This window comes from Bos mutus, chromosome 22 (assembly GCF_027580195.1).
Source record: "Bos mutus isolate GX-2022 chromosome 22, NWIPB_WYAK_1.1, whole genome shotgun sequence".
Lineage (NCBI taxonomy): Eukaryota > Metazoa > Chordata > Mammalia > Artiodactyla > Bovidae > Bos > Bos mutus.
The window spans coordinates 11,460,672-11,478,365 of record NC_091638.1 but is presented as its reverse complement, the minus strand read 5'-3'; the positions used below and the strand labels follow the sequence as shown (position 1 = coordinate 11,478,365).

Genomic DNA, 17,694 nt, shown 5'->3' with positions numbered 1-17,694 from the left:
AGTTACTTCTATACCTCGAGCTGGATATTAGGGTCTCTGTTTTACAGAGGAGGAAGCTGAGGATCAGAGAGGGTAAGCAGCTCTCCCAAGGTCACACGGCTGGCAAGGGCAAGAGCCAGGGTTCCAGTTCACAGCTGTCAGCCTGCAAAGCCTGCGCCCTCATCTACCGTGCTGCACTCTTCTGCCTTTTCATTCCCCTGGAGTGGGGACAGGGGAATTAATGGTGTTCTTCACAGTTTCCAGAACACTCATTACCCAGCACTCACCACCCTCAACTGCATTTACAGTCTGTATGCTCGATGGAGACGCATTCAAGGCAAGTCACAATCACTGCGGCATGCAGGCACCTAGCCCAGTGTTTGGTTCAAAGCAAGTATTCAATAAATATGAGTTGAAATCAAATACTGCTCTTGGACGGTGAGCAAAGCTGTTTGACCTACACGTCGTCACTTGCCAGCTTCCTCAGAACTGTTCTAGACCCTTCCTCCCACCCCCACTTAATGGTGACCTTGTCTGGTGAAGGCCCCTTGACTGCCACCACTTCATGGCTAGTCCAAGGCAGAGAGTGCTATCTGCCTTCTTGGACCTGGGCTCTTTGAATCACACACAACTGGGTGACCTCAGGGTGCTGGCCATCCCATGACACCCTCTCCTGCAACTACATCCTTTAAACAAACACAACAGAAACAAAGCGAAGCAGATGACAGCTGGAAGGAGGTGGGAGCGTGTGCTCAGGACAGAGGGTGCTCTTAAGCAGCAAAGTGGGGGCCAGAGGGAGGGCCTTCCCATCACAGGAGGGGGTGGGCACAACCACACACTCCCCACTCCATGTCCCTGTCTGGGCCCATGCACCCAGCCATGGAGGACAGTGTTTCCTCTCTTCTGAAACGTCCGTACAGGGACTTCACTGGCAGTCTAGTGGTTAAGACTGCACTTTTATAATATAGGGGGCGCAGGTTAGATCCCTGTTGGGGAACCAAAATCCCACATGCCACAGTTTGTGGTCAAAAAGTAACCAAAAAAAAAAAAAAAAGAGAGTGAGAGAGAGAAAAGCAAGTAAAATACAAAGATATAAAAAAGATGTCTAAACTTACTTGAAATTTTTGGAATACAAATTAAAGCAACAGTGTGATATAATTTTTAAAAATGAATAAATAAAATGCTCGTACAAAGACAGAGGAAGTCTCTCTCTCTCTCTCTCTCACACACACACACACACACACACACACAACCAAAGCCCTTGTTGTCTTCAGATCTCAAGCACTGAGCTGGCTTTGTTCTCTACCCACAGACCAGACGCCTTGGCAGGAAGGAGTTGGAGTTGGAGAAAAGGGAGAATTAAGAATCTATCTGGCCACGCAGATTAAACAAACAACAAATGGACAGGTTTTTTTTTCAAAAAGGTAATATCCGCTCCTGGCAAACATACGGGAAAATAGGCACTTTTGATACACTGCGTGTGTAACCTTTAAAGAGGGCAATTGGCAACATGTAATAAAAGGCTTAAAATGCGTATTTCTTCTGACTCAGTAATTCTGTTTTTAAAGTTTCCTTTTAAGAACATAATAAAAGATTTGTGCAAATATTTGGCTCTAAGCATATCCACTGGTGCAGTTACAAGAAGTGTGAAGCCAGGAACCACCTGAAGCCCAACATCTGAGGATGGGGACCTGCCGACAACTGCAGCCCAAGGACAGCACTGGACACAAGTTTATAAAAACAGGGAAAGATGTTCACAACTCTGTGTTCAGAGAAAGCTAGGCTATGAAACAGTATATGGGGTGCCTTCAAAGCATGGGAACCCGAGGTAAACTTACTTTCAAGTGATATGTTCAATGTATCTTTCTTCAAGCCTGAAACACTTTTTAGGTGAAGAATCTCTGAATTTAAAGCAATCAGTCCAAATGTCAATCTGAAAAAATGTACCACAAGACACTATTTTTCCTGTTTCTAGGCTTCTTAGATACTCTGAAGTATATATATTTTCAGATTGATAATTGAATCTATTGCTTTCACTTTAGACGTCCTGCACTTGAAACATATTAGGTATTTTACCAGATAACTTAATACACTAAAATAAGTAGGTGCTACGAGAATGCCTGGTCTCTATTATGTAGAGAAAAAGGTCAAAAGGCTAAGAGCGCCTGAGTACTTGACAACTTTTTTTCTTACTGATATATTTCTATGATTGATCAAGAAATACAAGTTATTTTGGAATCCCAAAGAAACTAATCATTTTAGTTTAAAGCATCCATCCAAAATCATGTAAAAGGCTGTCTCCACTTGCCTCTGAAACCCAGAACACTAGAAAAGCAGGAACTTGGTGTCAGGAAGTTCCAGTTGCAGTCCCTGTGCTCCTCTAGGAGCTGGGAACTCCGTTGAAACAAGAAGAGACAGGACCCCACTCAGCTGGCACATTACCTTCCAGTGGAAGGGGCAGGCCTTCCTCAGATGATGACTCTGAAACCATTACTGATGAATACAGAGGCTCTGAAGTCAAGGACCCCAGGTCTCTGAGAGCAAAGTGCAGAGCAAAGAAACTGTCCTAGACTTGAGGGTGAGAACACCCCTCTTTCTGGAGAAAGTGACAAGAAGCAAGACGTGAAGGATGAGCAGGTGCTCCCTGTTGAAGGAGGCAGGGAAAGTCTGCCACCTGGGGCACCTACAAATGAACCCCCATGGGGTTGGGAGAACTTCTGATGGAGCCACCTGGGCAGCACTCTGGACACATAGCCTATTTCCATTAGTAGAGTCCTCTGGGTGGAAATCTTTCCCATATTCCACATGGGAGAAGAACAGAGAGTGACTCTGTAGCTTCCTTTCTTATGTTTATGACAAGTAAACAAGCCAACCATCCACATCCCAGTCCCAGCTGTTACTCACCAAGCTTCTGGTTTGGAGTGAGGCTTCCACCATATTGTGTTAGGACTGGTGGCAACTCTGCTAGGGAAGCCCCAAGAAGAAGAGGGTGAAATTCTGGGGTTCTTTCTGAAGTGCGCCAGTCCTCAGGTGTGAATGACCTCATGAGGAGTCAAGACTCCATTCACTGCCTGGAGGGGACCTTGCTCCAGGAAGGAAGTTCCAACATGAAACCTCTTTCGAGGAGCTCTACCCCAGCAAGGCAGGAGAGCTGGGCGTCCGGATGGAGACTGCCTGGGGACCCACGATCTCCACTCACCTTCCAGAGCAGCACGGCCAGGAGCAGGAAGATGAGGATTCCCACCAGCAAGCTGATGGCAATGATCCACCCCACAACGTAGCCTCGCGGCTCCAGATTGTGCAACGCCTCGAAGACCACCTGGGAGGCAAAGCAAGAGTCAGCTGGTCCCCCAAAAGAAGCACCCACCGCACGAGGGGGTCCAACCTGGGCTTGACATTGAGGCTGAACCGGAGAGATGTGTCCAGACTGCTGTTGCTATAAAACGGACCTGTTGAATGCTTTCCTGGTTGTATTCTGATGGGTTTTTCACTAGGATCTGAAAAGGCACTTGAAGTCTCAATTCTTGAAGGGCTTGTAAAGACAACAATCTTGATTTAAATACCACGAAGTGAATGTAAGCGTGGCAAAAAACTTTGACGAGGTACTATGTTCTTGATTCAGAAAAGACAATAACAGTCTCTGTTTTATTATGGGTTTTAAAAACAAAGGACATGGGTGTGCCCTCCAGATAAGACAGGACTTCTGAGTGTTCAGCGCACTGTGTAACTTACTGTAATTACTGGATTAATGCCAGTTTCCCTAGGAGACTGTAGATCTCAAGGGCTAGGCACAGTCTGCTTTGGGTCACATGGTGATGCTTAGGACACGGAAGGCATTCACTTGAGGAGCTAAGCCCTGGTCCCCAAAGGGAGCCATAGGGTCTTCAGAACCCATGTCGCGGTGAGGCAAGCTGTTCCAGCTTTTATTAACCACGGTGCTGTGCTGGCTCATTCCAGTGATGCCAATGGTGTGCCTCTCTTGCCAGCTCCACATCTAAGGACATTACGGTGGTATTCTGAAATGCTCCGTCATGAGAGTATTTACACCACTGAAACTGACGCACGAATCAGGGCTCCCACAGCCTCCTGCCATTGTTTAACATGTATCAGCTCAACACTGACTGCATCCCTTGGCTCTGTTTTTGCCCCACTGGTCCCAGTGGAGTTTGTTTTTGCATAATTCAAAGCATCCATTGTGTCCTCTGCGGCCAATCCTCCTAACACCCTACAGTCTCATTCAAGCTGCTCTTTGCTGAAGAGACGGAAATCTCCACTCTGGGCAGCCGTTGTCTCCCTTGGCAGACAGGCTGGCCCGGCCACAGGGCTTTGTCCAACCTGGTCCGTGTCCTTGGAATGTCTAGCCCCTTCTTGGAGAAGCCTACCTAAACCTTGGTCAACCCTGGAAGCCAGTTGATGTTTTGCCTGGCAGGAAGCCCAGGGGTCCTGCTCTCCTGCTCAAGCCTCAGTGGTGATGGGGCCCATGACTGAGCTGACACAGCCTAGCACCATTTATGCTCTCTATTTAGGGCCTGGCTTCCCTCTCTCTAACATTTCTTGTAGGCTCTGTGCTTTCCTTGCAATCTCTGTCTAACCCACACAATCACTCCAGGAGGTATTAAGCACCGTCCTGCTCTGGGCCATTTAGCTCAAGTGGAGTCAAGATTTGAACTCAGGTCTAGCCACCCTCGAAGGCCCAATCTAAGCTGGTCACTAGCACATCATAGAGTGTGTGGCTGATGGTGGCTCTTTAAAGACACTCTGTCAACTAAATGAATCATTCACTGTTTCTCCTTGGTGAAAAGGAGACCAAACGCAATCCTCTTTGTCTCACTGTCTCCTTTCCTACAGGCAGGATAGGAAGGGGGGGTATGCTGGGGGAGAGGACATCCATGAGACAGATCCTGAATCCAAAATATTATCTCAAGGGAAATCAGGCAGAAGAGAAACCATTCTTTTCTATGTTGGGACAAGTCAAAGAAAACAGCCTACAGAACATAGCGGTCACTTTGGGGAATGGAAATGAGGTTTCTTTGTAGCATATACTCATTGGCTGTGTGCCCTTGGACAAGGTACTTGACCTCTCTGAGCCTCAGTTCTCTCATCTGTAAAACAGGGGTAGAACAGCCCCTCCCCAGAGAATTCAAGGGGCTAACGCACACACCACACCTGGCAGAGTCCACCCCGACACGTGCTGGGTGCTCCCATCAGTATCACTAGCAGTGCTGGCAGGAAGGTTTTTTTTTTTTTTTTTTTTTGAGGTTGTGCATGGTTGGCACACTTCTTAATTAAAAAAAAAAATGATTTATTGAAGTCAGTATACATAGAGAACAGTGTAAGTAACCTATGTATGCAGTTGAATGCATTTTCATGAACTGAATGTGAAAGAGAGATTTTCAGATATGGGGGAACCCTGAAGAAAGAATACATGGGGGTGAGGGGAGGTGGGATAGAAATGGACTGTAAAGTCTGTCATCTTAATCCTACTCTTTTCTATTTGGTTCAGATTAGAGATTCCTGTGCTTAAAGACAGACTCATGTCTTTGAGTCACTGCCTCTAAAAAGCTGTGGATCACATCATCTCCTGTACTCAGACTCTCTCGTGGTATCAGGCACAGGGGGACGGTGAGGCACCGCAGCCAAGAGATGCGCCCTTGGGCAACCAAGGTCATCTTTCCAGTTTCCTCCTCTGTGCGATGGGGAAGCAGGATAGTCTCAGACGGTTCCTGGTCTCTGGGCGCATAGTGAAAGGCTGCTGAACTTTTTTGTTGAACTGCCGAGACAGGCTGCGGGCTCCGTGAGGTCAGCTGTAAGCCCCGCCCCTTGGATCAGCCCTGTGGCTGCACGGAGATGCTGCCTGCTGGCGGTGTCCAAAATCCGTATCGGCAAAGCCACTCTGGAGGTCTGGTTTTGTGGATACAGAGACAGTGGAGAGAATCCACTACAGTTTAGTCTGGCAAATTCCACAAGAATGCCCTGTCACTTCCCTGGAATGTGTGCTTAATCTTTTATTATTTTTAGTGATGCCGTTCATCATCTTGGACGTGTGCTTTATGCTTTGGCAGAGCTGGTTCCTACACATCTCAACTCTAATAAACTCATTGTGGGGGAGGGTCTGAGCAGCCGGCAGTTCTAAGAAGCCACATCTTAGATAAAAGCCAAAGGAATAGCAGAATGGACCACAGAGAGAGGCAGGAAGCACTGACAGTCCAGTTGGTTGCCACCATTAATAAGCAGGACGTTCCTGCTAAAATCCTTTATTTTAATCAAAAGAAAAAGTGTTGAATTAGTCCATGGTATTTCTTAAAATGAAAGCACAGTCAATTTAAAATATTACATTTGTTTCAGGTATACAGCATGGTGATTCAGTATTTTTACAAATGATATGCCATTAAAACTTATTAAAAGATAATGTCTATAATTACTTGTGCTGCACAATATATCCGTGCTGCTTATCTATTTTATACATAGTTGTTTCCTAATCTCATCCCTGGTGCCTCTTTAAATATCTCTGCTCCCATCCCCAGTTATTGCTTAGGGTCAAGCCTGAGCTTCTCTCACCAGTATTATTTCAGGAGCCTTGGAGGAGCCTCTTTGCTGTTAGAGTTGCTTTCCTAAAGCACAGGTCTCATCACATCACTTCTCAGTTTATACTATAGATGGTTTCCCTTTATACTGAATATACAATTCAGAGTATGTGTTATGTGAGTGTGCTCAGTCGTGTCTGACTCTTTTTGACCCCATGGACTATAGCCTACCAGGCTCCTCTGTCCATGAGATTTTCCAGGCAAGATTACTGGAGTGGGTTGCCATTTCCTTCTCCAGGGGATCTTCCTGACCCAAGGATCAAACCTGTGTCTCTTGTGTTGGCAGGCAGATTCTTTTTTTTCTTCTTTAGTTTAAATTTATTTATTTTACTTTGGCAACCCACTCCAGTATTCTTGCCTGAAGAATCCCATGGACAGAGGAGCCTAGTAGGCTGCAGTCCATGGGGTTGCAAAGAGTTGGCACGACTGAGTGACTTCACTTATTTTACTTAGAGGCTAATTACTTACAATATTGTATTGGTTTTGCCATACATCAACATGCATCCGCCACGGGTGTACACGTGTTCCCAATCCTGAACCCCCCTCCCACCTCCCTCCCCATACCATCCCTCTGGGTTATCCCAGTGCACCAGCCCCAAGCTTCCTGTATCCTGCATCGAACCTGGACTGGCGATCCATTTCTTATATGATATTATACATGTTTCAATGCCATTTTCCCAAATCATCACACCCTCTCCCTCTCCCACAGAGTCCAAAAGACTGTTCTATGCATCTGTGTCTCTTTTGCTATCTTGCATACATAGTTATCGTTACCATCTTTCTAAATTCCATATATATGCGTTAGTATACTGTATTGGTGTTTTTCTTTCTGGTTTACTTCACTCTGTATAATAGGCTCCAGTTTCATCCACCTCATTAGAACTGATTCAAATGTATTCTTTTTAATGGCTGAGTAATACTCCATCGTGTATATGTACTACAGCTTTCTTATCCATTCATCTGCTGATGGACATCTAGGTTGCTTTCATGTCCTGGCTATTATAAACAGTGCTGTGATGAACACTGGGGTACACGTGTCTCTTTCAATTCTGGTTTCCTCGGTGTGTATGCCCAGCAGTGGGACAACTAATCTCAAAAATATACAAGCAACTCCTGCAGCTCATCCAGAAAAATAAACGACCCAATCAAAAAATGGGCCAAAGAACTAAACAGACATTTCTCCAAAGAAGACAGATAGATGGCTAACAAACACATGAAAAGATGCTCAACATCACTCATTATCAGAGAAATGCAAATCAAAACCACAATGAGGTACCATTTCACGCCAGTCAGAATGGCTGCGATCCAAAAGTCTACAAGCAATAAATGCTGGAGAGGATGTGGAGAAAAGGGAACCCTCTTACACTGTTGGTGGGAATGCAAACTAGTAAAGCCACTATGGAGAACAGTGTGGAGATTCCTTAAAAAGGCAGGCAGATTCTTTACCACTGAGCTACCTGGGAAGCTCCCACTAGGGAGTTAGGCAGACCTGTTAAAACAGTGCTTTTCTCAAATTTTAATTGTGTAAGAATCACATGAGGAATCTACTTAAAATGCAGATTCTGAACGAATGGGTCTGGATTGGGGCCTGAGAATCCACATTTTGGTTATACTCACTGGTGATACTGATGAACCACATTTTGAGTAGAAAGGGGATAGAGAATACTCCAGGATGCTGTAGAAAGGACATGAAATCATCTTTTGCCTGACTCCCAAGTCTAACATGATAATAAATGGGAAAAATGATACATGCCATAAAGTTATATGAAAAAATCATTATCAATTTAACATATATAAAACTTAAGCTTTGCAGAAAAAGCAGGAAGTTTTTAAAGTAAATAGGTGTTTTTTAATACCGTGGTTATTTTTTCCTTTTTCTTACTTTAACTATTTTTTAAGAGTTTCAGCATCTGGAAGCCAAGTTAAAAAAAAAAAAAATTAAAAGGAGAGGATCTGCTCCAACATCTTCTGTTCCAAGAAGACTGACTTACTCTGCTTTTCTCAGCAGGATTAATCATTCTCTGAGCTTTTGGAAACAACAATTGTCAACCTTTCTTAACAGAGAAAACCTGAGATAGCACCCCAATTTGTAAAACAGAAAAAACGTGGAGATTTTCTGTATCTAAAGAAGGTGGGCAGTTAAGAGTCCTGCCTGATCAGCCTCCCTTCCCAAGCCAGTCCCTTTTACCCTAGCCCCTGAACCAACTTAAGGGAACCCACCCTCCACAAGGGTTAGTTTTGAAACCACTGTGGAGCACTTCATCATCCCAGTTCTAAGTCTCCTCACTCTGTAACGTAATGATGTATCTTCCTTTCTATGGACTCCAGTAAACTGAATTCTTACAGAACAAGGATTTGAATGCATGTTCTCCTGTCACCTAGCCCAAGGTAGTGATCCATTATGTGATTCATGAATGTGCAAACTAATAAATTCAATGTCCTTTCTGCCATAACATTAGATGAAGTATGACTATGATTCACTCTGCAACAAAAGAGAGGGAAAGATTTGAAGCTGGAGTTTCTGAGTGTGTTTTTCTTTTTTCTACTTCAAGAATAAATCGGCAAATGTCATTTTTTTTTGAGAATCCTGGCCATCCATCCATCCCATCCATCCATTTGTCTGTCTGTCCATCCATTCAACAATGTCCTATATATATATAAAGTATATATAGGACCTAGTATGTACCAGGCACTGTGGGGATCCTCAGATCAATAAAACAGGCAGTCTTTGCCCTCATGGAACTTCCAGCTTACAGAGAATACTTGCCAGTTTAGACACATAAATGCAAAATTATAATTTAGAAACTGCCCCCAAGGAGAGGTTCATGGTTAGAAAAGACTCTAAGATAAGCATGGCAGTCAGTAAGAAATTTCTGAGGGACTGCCTGAGCTGAGAGTTAAAGGATAAGCAGAAGTTAGCTAGGCAAAGAGGGATAGGAACAATATTCCAAAAAGGAACAGCATGTGAAAAACCTCTATGGCAGGAGACAGCTTAGCAGGGGTGAGAAACTGCCAGCAGACAGCACAGTTGGAGCGAATGGAAGGAGTAAGAAGCCAAGGGAAGATGATCAAGATGAAGCTGCAGCGACAAGGAAGGGCTGGAGACTGTGTTAAGAATTATATGCTTTACATTAAAGAAGCATGTGACTTCCATCTGAAAACTGGCCCCATATAGCTTCTCGATGGCTGCACTAAATCAAGCCAAACCTGCAGTTATTTTGATCATAATTTCTAATTCCTAAATAACTTGGTTTAATAGGTTATTTTATTTTCATAAAACACTGAAATTCAAGCTTCTGATTCTCTTTTATTCACTTATAGAATTGCTCCAAAAAGCAATATAGAGCCTCTTTTGTCTTCCTGAGGCATGGCTTTGAGAATTCCTTATAAATAACCCTTAAGAATCATCAGATTCATTCATAAAACTATCTGAGAAAATTGTTAATAAGTATAGGAGGAGTAAGGGATGCTTTAAATACTGCATTACAAATACTGTGGAATTAAACCTAAAAAACCAGAGAGAATTATATGCTTTATCTTAAGAAGCATAGGAAGCCAATGAAAGTTTTTAACTAGGGAGTGACATAGTTTGCATTTTGCAAAGAGCACTGTGGCTGCAAAATGAGTATAGGTTAGCAAGGAGAACTTTGTGTGGGGGTTCAAGGAACAGGCCCAGTACGAAGGCTGTAGAGGAAGTGGTATCGCCAGGGGACATCCACACTCCCAATGTAACAGGAAGGAATGAGAAAGGAGGAAAAAGACTGAGGCTGAGGGGGAGCCTGCAGGTTTCAGAGGGTGGAGGGAAGGCGGCTGAGAGACGGGGCAGCAGAAGTTCTGATTAGCGAAGGGATAAATGATCGCACCGGAGAAGGCGATGGCACCCCACTTCAGTACTCTTGCCTGGAAAACCCCATGGACGGAGGAGCCTGGTAGGCTGCAGTCCATGGGGTCGCTAAGAGTGGGACACGACTGAACGACTTCACTTTCACTTTTCATGCATTAGAGAAGGAAATGGCAACCCACTCCAATGTTCTTGCCTGGAGAATCCCAGGGACGGGGGAGCCTGGTGGGCTGCTGTCTTTGGGGTCGCACAGAGTCGGACACGACTGAAGTGACTTAGCAGCAGCAGCAGCAGCAGCAAATGATCGCACAGTAGCAGACTGAGGCTGGGGGGCTTGTGTGTCAGGTGTTAACCAATAAAACATAAGAGAATTGAGGAGCCTGAGGATCTGTCTGGCTCAACAGATTCCTAGAGGAGGACAGCCATGGGGCGGGGGCAATGGCAGGCCCACAGGCTGGGCATCCTGCCTACTGCTATAAACTTGAACGCACCTGAGGCTAGCAAGCTGGCATCAGGGAACCAACTTTCAGTCTGGGGCAGCTGGCAAGCCCAAACCACAGCACTGATTCACTTGCAGGTTTCTGGAAACTTTTATGTTATGACCACTGCAAATACGCTTAATGTCATAGCTGGAAATGCTCAGGTCTCCAAAAGGCCTGAGAACATGACCAAAATAGAGTACAGCTGGCCCAGGCCTGGCTGGACAGGGGGCTTCTAAGGCTGAGGGGACAGCTCAGCATCAGCAACACCCGAGGGGAGACTCAGCTCCAGGCCCCTCTGGCTGAAGGTCAATTACAAGGGCAAGATGCTTTCCATAATCAACATCACACACAGGTCTCACAGAGGGAAGGAATGTATGTAAAACAAAAAGTGGGGAAAGAAGAACATCTGGAACAAGGAAATGCCATTTTCACCTGCTTCTAATTACATCTAACAGTGGGGGAGGGGGCAGGGAGAAAGGGCTGTGGGAGCTGGAGGAAATGTTCTTAGTGGAACCACATCTTAAATCGCTCTCAGAACAGAGCCTTCAGAAAGCAGCCCAGCTCAAGGGAGTCTGAAGACTCAGGCTTACGGAGATGACATCAATGAACAGAAAATAAATTGCATTTGGCAAGCTGGTTGTTGCAAGCTGTGATAAACAAAGATGTCAAACTTGCCCCTGGCTGTGGAGTTTCAGGAATTCCTTGCTCTGTTAGAATTTGCAGAGAGATGAGCTAGACTGGTGCTAATTCCTTAGTTGTTAAGAATGGGTCATATTTGTTGAGAAATTACTGTGTGCCAGACATAGTGGTGAGAGGTTTTATATCTATTACTCCTGAGAAACCTCATGAGCCCTCTTTAAAGGGCGGGGCAGGGGGGCGGGGTGGAGGGGGAACACAGCTCCTTTGCCGTAGGCTAAGGAGGGCCCTCGATGAGTGCTAATTCTCCTGATGAGTAGCTGTGCATCTGGTTAGGGACCAGGCCACAACAGGAAGAGTTCCAGAATCAACAGACCACTAAGTTAGAACATGATGTGCTTCTGAGGTCACTGGAGCCAAGGGTCTCTCCTAAGACGACGGGCCAGCTGTTCACCACCCATGGCTGTGTTTCCTACCAATCTGCCAGGAGTGGTGCTCCACTGTGTGTGGGCCAGACGACAGGACAGCTCGGGCCTCGGGAGCAGAGGATGAAAGGAGCCTTGGGCTTGCAAACAGTCGGCCTTATGCCAGACCTGGCTCTTTCACTGATAAGCTTCGGCGTCTCAGGCTGTCAACTGGGGGCCTCAGTTTCCTCATCAGAGAGTAGATGCAATAATATTTCGCTCACAGGGCGACGTGAGTGTGTCAGGCGATAATCACATCAAATGCCAGCACATCACAAGAACTGAGCATAAATGAACGAAAATGAAATCATTAAGCAAAATGGGGCACAGAAAGGCAAGCCGCGCCGAGCCCCCAGGGTCTGGGTGGAGACCAGTGCCACCTGTGCTCACATCTGTCAGGTCCCTCGATCCGTTCCCTACACCCAATCATGCATTCACCTCTAGCGACTGCATTCCCTCAGGGCATGGGGAGAGGGGGAGGATCTTGGTGCTCAGTGTCTCCTGGGCAGCCTCTGTCCAGTGGCTGACATACAACAGGAGGGAGAAAGCCTAGCTCCCTTGCTTCAGAGTAAGAGAACTCTGAAGTAGTACTTGAGCTCCAGAGCTCTGCTGAGCCTGAGGCCCCTGGAATCCCACTTTTGTTTCCCTCGTTCTCTTTCCCTATCCTGTCTCCTCACTTCTTTCCCCATCTCACCGGGAACACTTCCTTTAAAAAAAATCTTGTACCCACATCCTCATCTGAGGGTCTGCTTCTTGAAACTCTATCCTAAGACACCATCTGACTCCACCTGCAGGCTGACCTTCCCCCGTCCACTTAGAAAATGCCTTCCCTATTTGTTCAGGGGTCACTCCTTCCATGCAGCTTGTCCTAACCTCTTCAACTGAGGCTTTCCCAACACAAAACCACACTGTGGTGTGTGTATGTATGTGTGTGTGCTCAAGCATGTGCGTCTGCACACATGTGTGTACAGTGTTTACCTGTTTGTGCTATGGAAGTCTTGAGGCTAATTTTTTTTTTTCTCATTCATGTTTATTGGAGGTCCAGTTCGTGTCTAGTTAAAGAATCTGAAGGATGGGATAGCAGCCTTGCCCTAAAATACAGACTTCCATAGCAGTGGTTTCCTAGCTCCATAGAGCCCAGGGGTTTGATGAGGACATGCAGAGGCCCCTCAGAGAAAAGAGATACAAATGGGATGAGTTACAGGCACCCCACCTCTGACTCAACCAAAGCACATTTCAAGTTAGAAATGGGTTCTGTTGCTTGCAGAAATGATAATGATAAGCATGACGACAGCTGGAAACCACCGGTTGAGAGTAAACTGACCATGACTCTTGGGGTTTTGAGGGAGGGAGAAGCTATTCTTCATTTGGTTCCTCCCATCCTTGACCATCTCTTTATGCAGTAGGCGTGTGTGTTTAGTCTCTCAGTCGTGTCTGACTCTTTGCAACCCCTTGGACTGTAGCCCATCAGGCTCCTCTGTCCATGGGATTTTTCAGGCAAGAATACTGCTGCTGCTGCTGCTAAGTCGCTTCAGTTGTGTCTGACTCTGTGCAACCCCATGGACTGCAGCCTACCAGGCTACTCCGTCCATGGGATTCTCCAGGCAAGAACACTGGAGTGAGTTGCCATTTCCTTCTCCAATGCACGAAAGTGAAAGTGAAGTCACTCAGTCGTGTCCAACTCTTAGCGACCCCATGGACTGCAGCCCACCAGGCTCCTCCGTCCATGGGATTTTCCGGGCAACAGTACTGGAGTGGGGTGCCATTGCCTTCTCCCAAGAATACTGCAGTGGGTTGCAATTTTCCTCCTCTAGTGGATCTTCCTGACCTAGGGATTGAACCCATGTCTCCTGCATTGCAGGTGGATTCTTTACTGGCTTCCCCATCAGGGAAGCCTTAGGCAACGGGAGCCACTATTAACTGACTGCCCATGTGGATGTACCAGGCGAGGGGCTTTGCATCAAGATGTCATTTGATCCCTCCAAACCCCTTAGGTCCAGTACTCTTGCCTGGAAAATCCCATGGACAGAGGAGCCTGGTAGGCTGAAGTCCATGGGGTCGCTAAGAGTCGGACATGACTGAGCAACTTCACTTTCACTTTTCACTTGCATGCACTGGAGAAAGAAATGGCAACCCACTCCAGTGTTCTTGCCTGGAGAATCCCAGGGACGGGGGAGCCTGGTGTGCTGCCATCTATGGGGTCGCACAGAGTCGGACACGACTGAAGTGACTTAGCAGCAGCAGCAGCAACCTCTTAGGACAGATACTCTACATGTGACTGGCACAGATTGCTGGACCTCTACCGATATAAATCTACCTGTCCAGTTCTATCTCCTTGGCCACCATCATTTCTAGCAAGTGATGATCACAACTTTCCTGTAGCCCCCTACAATCTACTGTCCACACAGTAGCCTGTGATTTTTAAAAAATATACATTGGATCATGCCATTCCCTGCTCAAAACAAATGCCTGCAACAGTTTCCCTTTATAACTGCCCCCTGGAGTTGTATGGTATGACCCTGCCTATGTCTCCCGTCATGGATGTCTCCCTGTGTTTCTGTTATGGATGTCTTCACCACTCACCAGGTGCTGTGCCCTGCTGTTGCAGCCTTGAGCACGCCAAGCTGTTTGGGTCTTCACACAGCTCTCCCTCCTCTCTGGGACACTCTTCCCTGTGCTTGGCAAGCTAATTCCTCCTCACTCTCTAGATTTCCGCTTCTTTGGAGAAACATTCTTTAGATTTCCCTCAATCTAGAGCAGGTTACTCCCATGGAACTCGCCTCAGTTTGAAAAAAACAAACAAACAAACACGCTGTTTGCTTCTCTTTTTACTGTCTGTTGCCCCCTCGTTAGCTCTGGGAGGGCCTGGACCGTGGCTGTTTGGTTCCCCATTGCATCCCCAGTGCCTCGTACATCGCCTGGCCCATAGCAAGCCCCCAGTAGAGTATTCATCAAGTGAAACTTCAAATAGTGACAAACAGCAAATGACACTGGGGTTTTTCTAAGTTCCTTATGATTAGAGCTTAATTCTCACATGGGGTGGTGGGTGAAGGGAGAGACTGCCTACCATCTTCTGATGATGACAGAGAATGAAGGTGTCTCTCTTCTTCCTCCTACTTCTTGATGTAACAAGGAGAACTCTCTCGCTGGGTAGAATGTAATTTAAACTATACTTTGGCATGTAAATAGTAAAGTACAAGCACAGTCTATTTGGTGACAGAAAACTGTCAGCTTGGTTCAAGATGCAGTGAACAACAAAGGAACTACAGGTGGAGCCTTCTGGAGCATCTCGTCTACCCCTCAGCTGACGCCTCTGGTTGAGATGCGCTGGTGTGCATTTGGCTTGGTGGGGGTACTGGCAGGAAGCACAGTGGAGGGGAGATCTCCAGGGAGAAGAAACTAGCTTTCCCATGTTATAGATGCGAAAAGAGAGGCTCACAGAGCTCACCTGAAGCCTGCAGTCACACCACTGGGCCGTGAGGGGGACGGGATTTGAGGGCAGGCTCTTCTAATTCCAAAGGGGGAAATGCAGTGTTTCCTGTTCACAAAGAAAAGCCCAAACTAGAAGGACTGACTTCCCAGAAGGGTCAAGACTGGGAAATGAACTTGACCAGATTCAGAGAAAATGAAGCTGGAACTTGCAGGCCTGATCAGTTTGTTCATGAGAGGCAGGTTTATTCAGAAATGAAAGCAAGGCTGGAGCCGGGAGGCTCCGTTCTAGAGTCTGGTTGAGACTGAGCAGGGAAAGCCCCCACTGGGGTGAGGAGAGCCGGGTCCAGTCAGGAGGCGCTGGCTGGGCCCCAAGGGAACCTGGCAATTTTAACAGAGAGACTTTAAAACCAGTCAGTGGCCGTTCCAGGGTGGACACTTGCACTTGTCAAGGACCTTTTATCCAAGATGGCCCAGTGCCCTCTTGTATGACTGAGTGGCTGCAGAGCAGAGAAAGGAGCATCTGGATGGGAATCAAAAGTTCCAGACCCTATCCTTGGCTCAGCGATGTGAGATCCAGGGCAAATCGCCTCTTTTTCCTAAGCATCATAGGCTCTTTGTTCACTTGAGGAAAAAGTTTTGTGGTTCTAACTCAGGGAGGGCACAGTGGAGTCTCTGGGGACTTGTAAAAATTATGACCTGTCTCCCCACCTGTAGGGTAAGGGATGGTGATGTCAGAGGACTGTGGGAGGGAGGTGACCAGCTCTTTGGACATTTGGTTCCCGTGGCAGCAGGAGAAGGCCCCAGAAATTTGTCCTATTGAATCAGAAGTAGCTCATTCAAGCACGTTAATTCTTAAAGCCCAAAGCACAAACACTCCTCAACCGCCTATGGACAAAAATTTGCATGTTCTCTTATCAATGGAGCTGACAAAATGGTCTAAATGACTGAACAGAGACTAGCTCAGAAGAGAGCCCTCAATGAGCCAGGGATTAGATGGCCCCATGCTGCCTGGAGTGTTAGAGAAGCACGTGGGAGGGGATGCTCCTCACTTTTTAGCATCCTTCCAGTGCTGGGGAATCCTCCTATGGGTGAGTCTCAGGGTGAGGGGGAGGCTGTACTATAATAGCCAAAAATGCCAGCCACTTGCTCTTCCTGGGGTGCCTGGTTCTCCAGGGACAGGGGCCTAACCAGCTAGGGAGAGGCTCCCACATGACTCTAGAGCACGAGGCTGAGAGAAGACAGGGAAGTAGTGCCCAGGGTACCATGCCAGGCTCTCCCTGGGGCCTGCCCCAACCTGTGGTCCTGGCCCTGCAGGTTTCTCACATCCCCAGTCAGGCTCTCCCACCTTGCTGGCGATTCTGAGAGCTACCCGATACCATTCTAATCCATTCTGCTTCTGCTAAAAGGAGACAGAATCAGTCTCTCCTGCTGGCACCTAAAATCTCAACCTGGTGCCCACTCCACATGGCAATGACTTATTTATCCATTTGTGGATTTCCACGATCATCACATATGTTGCTATTTCAAAGTATCGACAAAATAGATTTGCTCTGTAACTCACACAAGCCTCCCATATGGCCAGAGAAGGGTGTCTGGGATGGCAGCTCTCAGTAGCACAGCTGGTGTGCTGTAGATTCTTGGTTTGCCCCCAGGGAGTTTCTAGCCTCAGCTGTTGGCAGCTCTCCCAGAAAAGTAGAAAGGGTTGGGTTGGACATAATAGGAAATTCAGTGTATTATATTGGCACCGTCAGCACTGAACATGGTCACTCAGACCTCATCCAGAATTCTCAGGTTTGAGTCTGTACAAAGCCAGGTAAGCTGGTGTGGTTGGTCTTGGACACATGGCTAACACTCCGCCCAGGAAGGGCACCTCAAATGTATTATTAATAAAAAAGGAAAATGCCTCAAACATCCAGGACATATTTCTAGCTATTCACCCGTACGATCTGTAAAGCACTCCCCATACCATGGCATGAAAATAAAAGACACAATGAGTCCCAAGAAAATTATCTGTATTCCCTGTCAGTTGAATTTATCCCCATGTACACTTTATGTGGTTAAAAACCGATTGCTTTCCTTTTCTCACCCACACCCTGCTCGCTACCAGCTGCAAATACACTTCCTGTTCATTCCAAGGCCATACAAATGTGGTGCCTGATCTCAAATCTTGTGAAATTTTGCCCGATTTAAATTTGGTGGCTAGCCTCTATGGAAAGTTCCCTTCCGATCGATGATTGACAGAGTGCCAGGCATTCAGAAGAATCACGCAGGGAAGA

At 46.6% G+C, this 17,694-nt stretch overlaps 1 protein-coding gene across 1 annotated transcript in view; it reads right to left on the bottom strand.

Moving 5' to 3' along the window:
- Nucleotides 1–17,694, bottom strand: part of ITGA9 (integrin subunit alpha 9) — a 366,537-nt gene that overhangs the window by 15,385 nt on the left and 333,458 nt on the right. Inside the window, 1 exon segment of the mRNA XM_070360514.1 lies at nt 3,179–3,298. Within this exon segment, the coding sequence (XP_070216615.1) occupies nt 3,179–3,298 (120 nt within the window).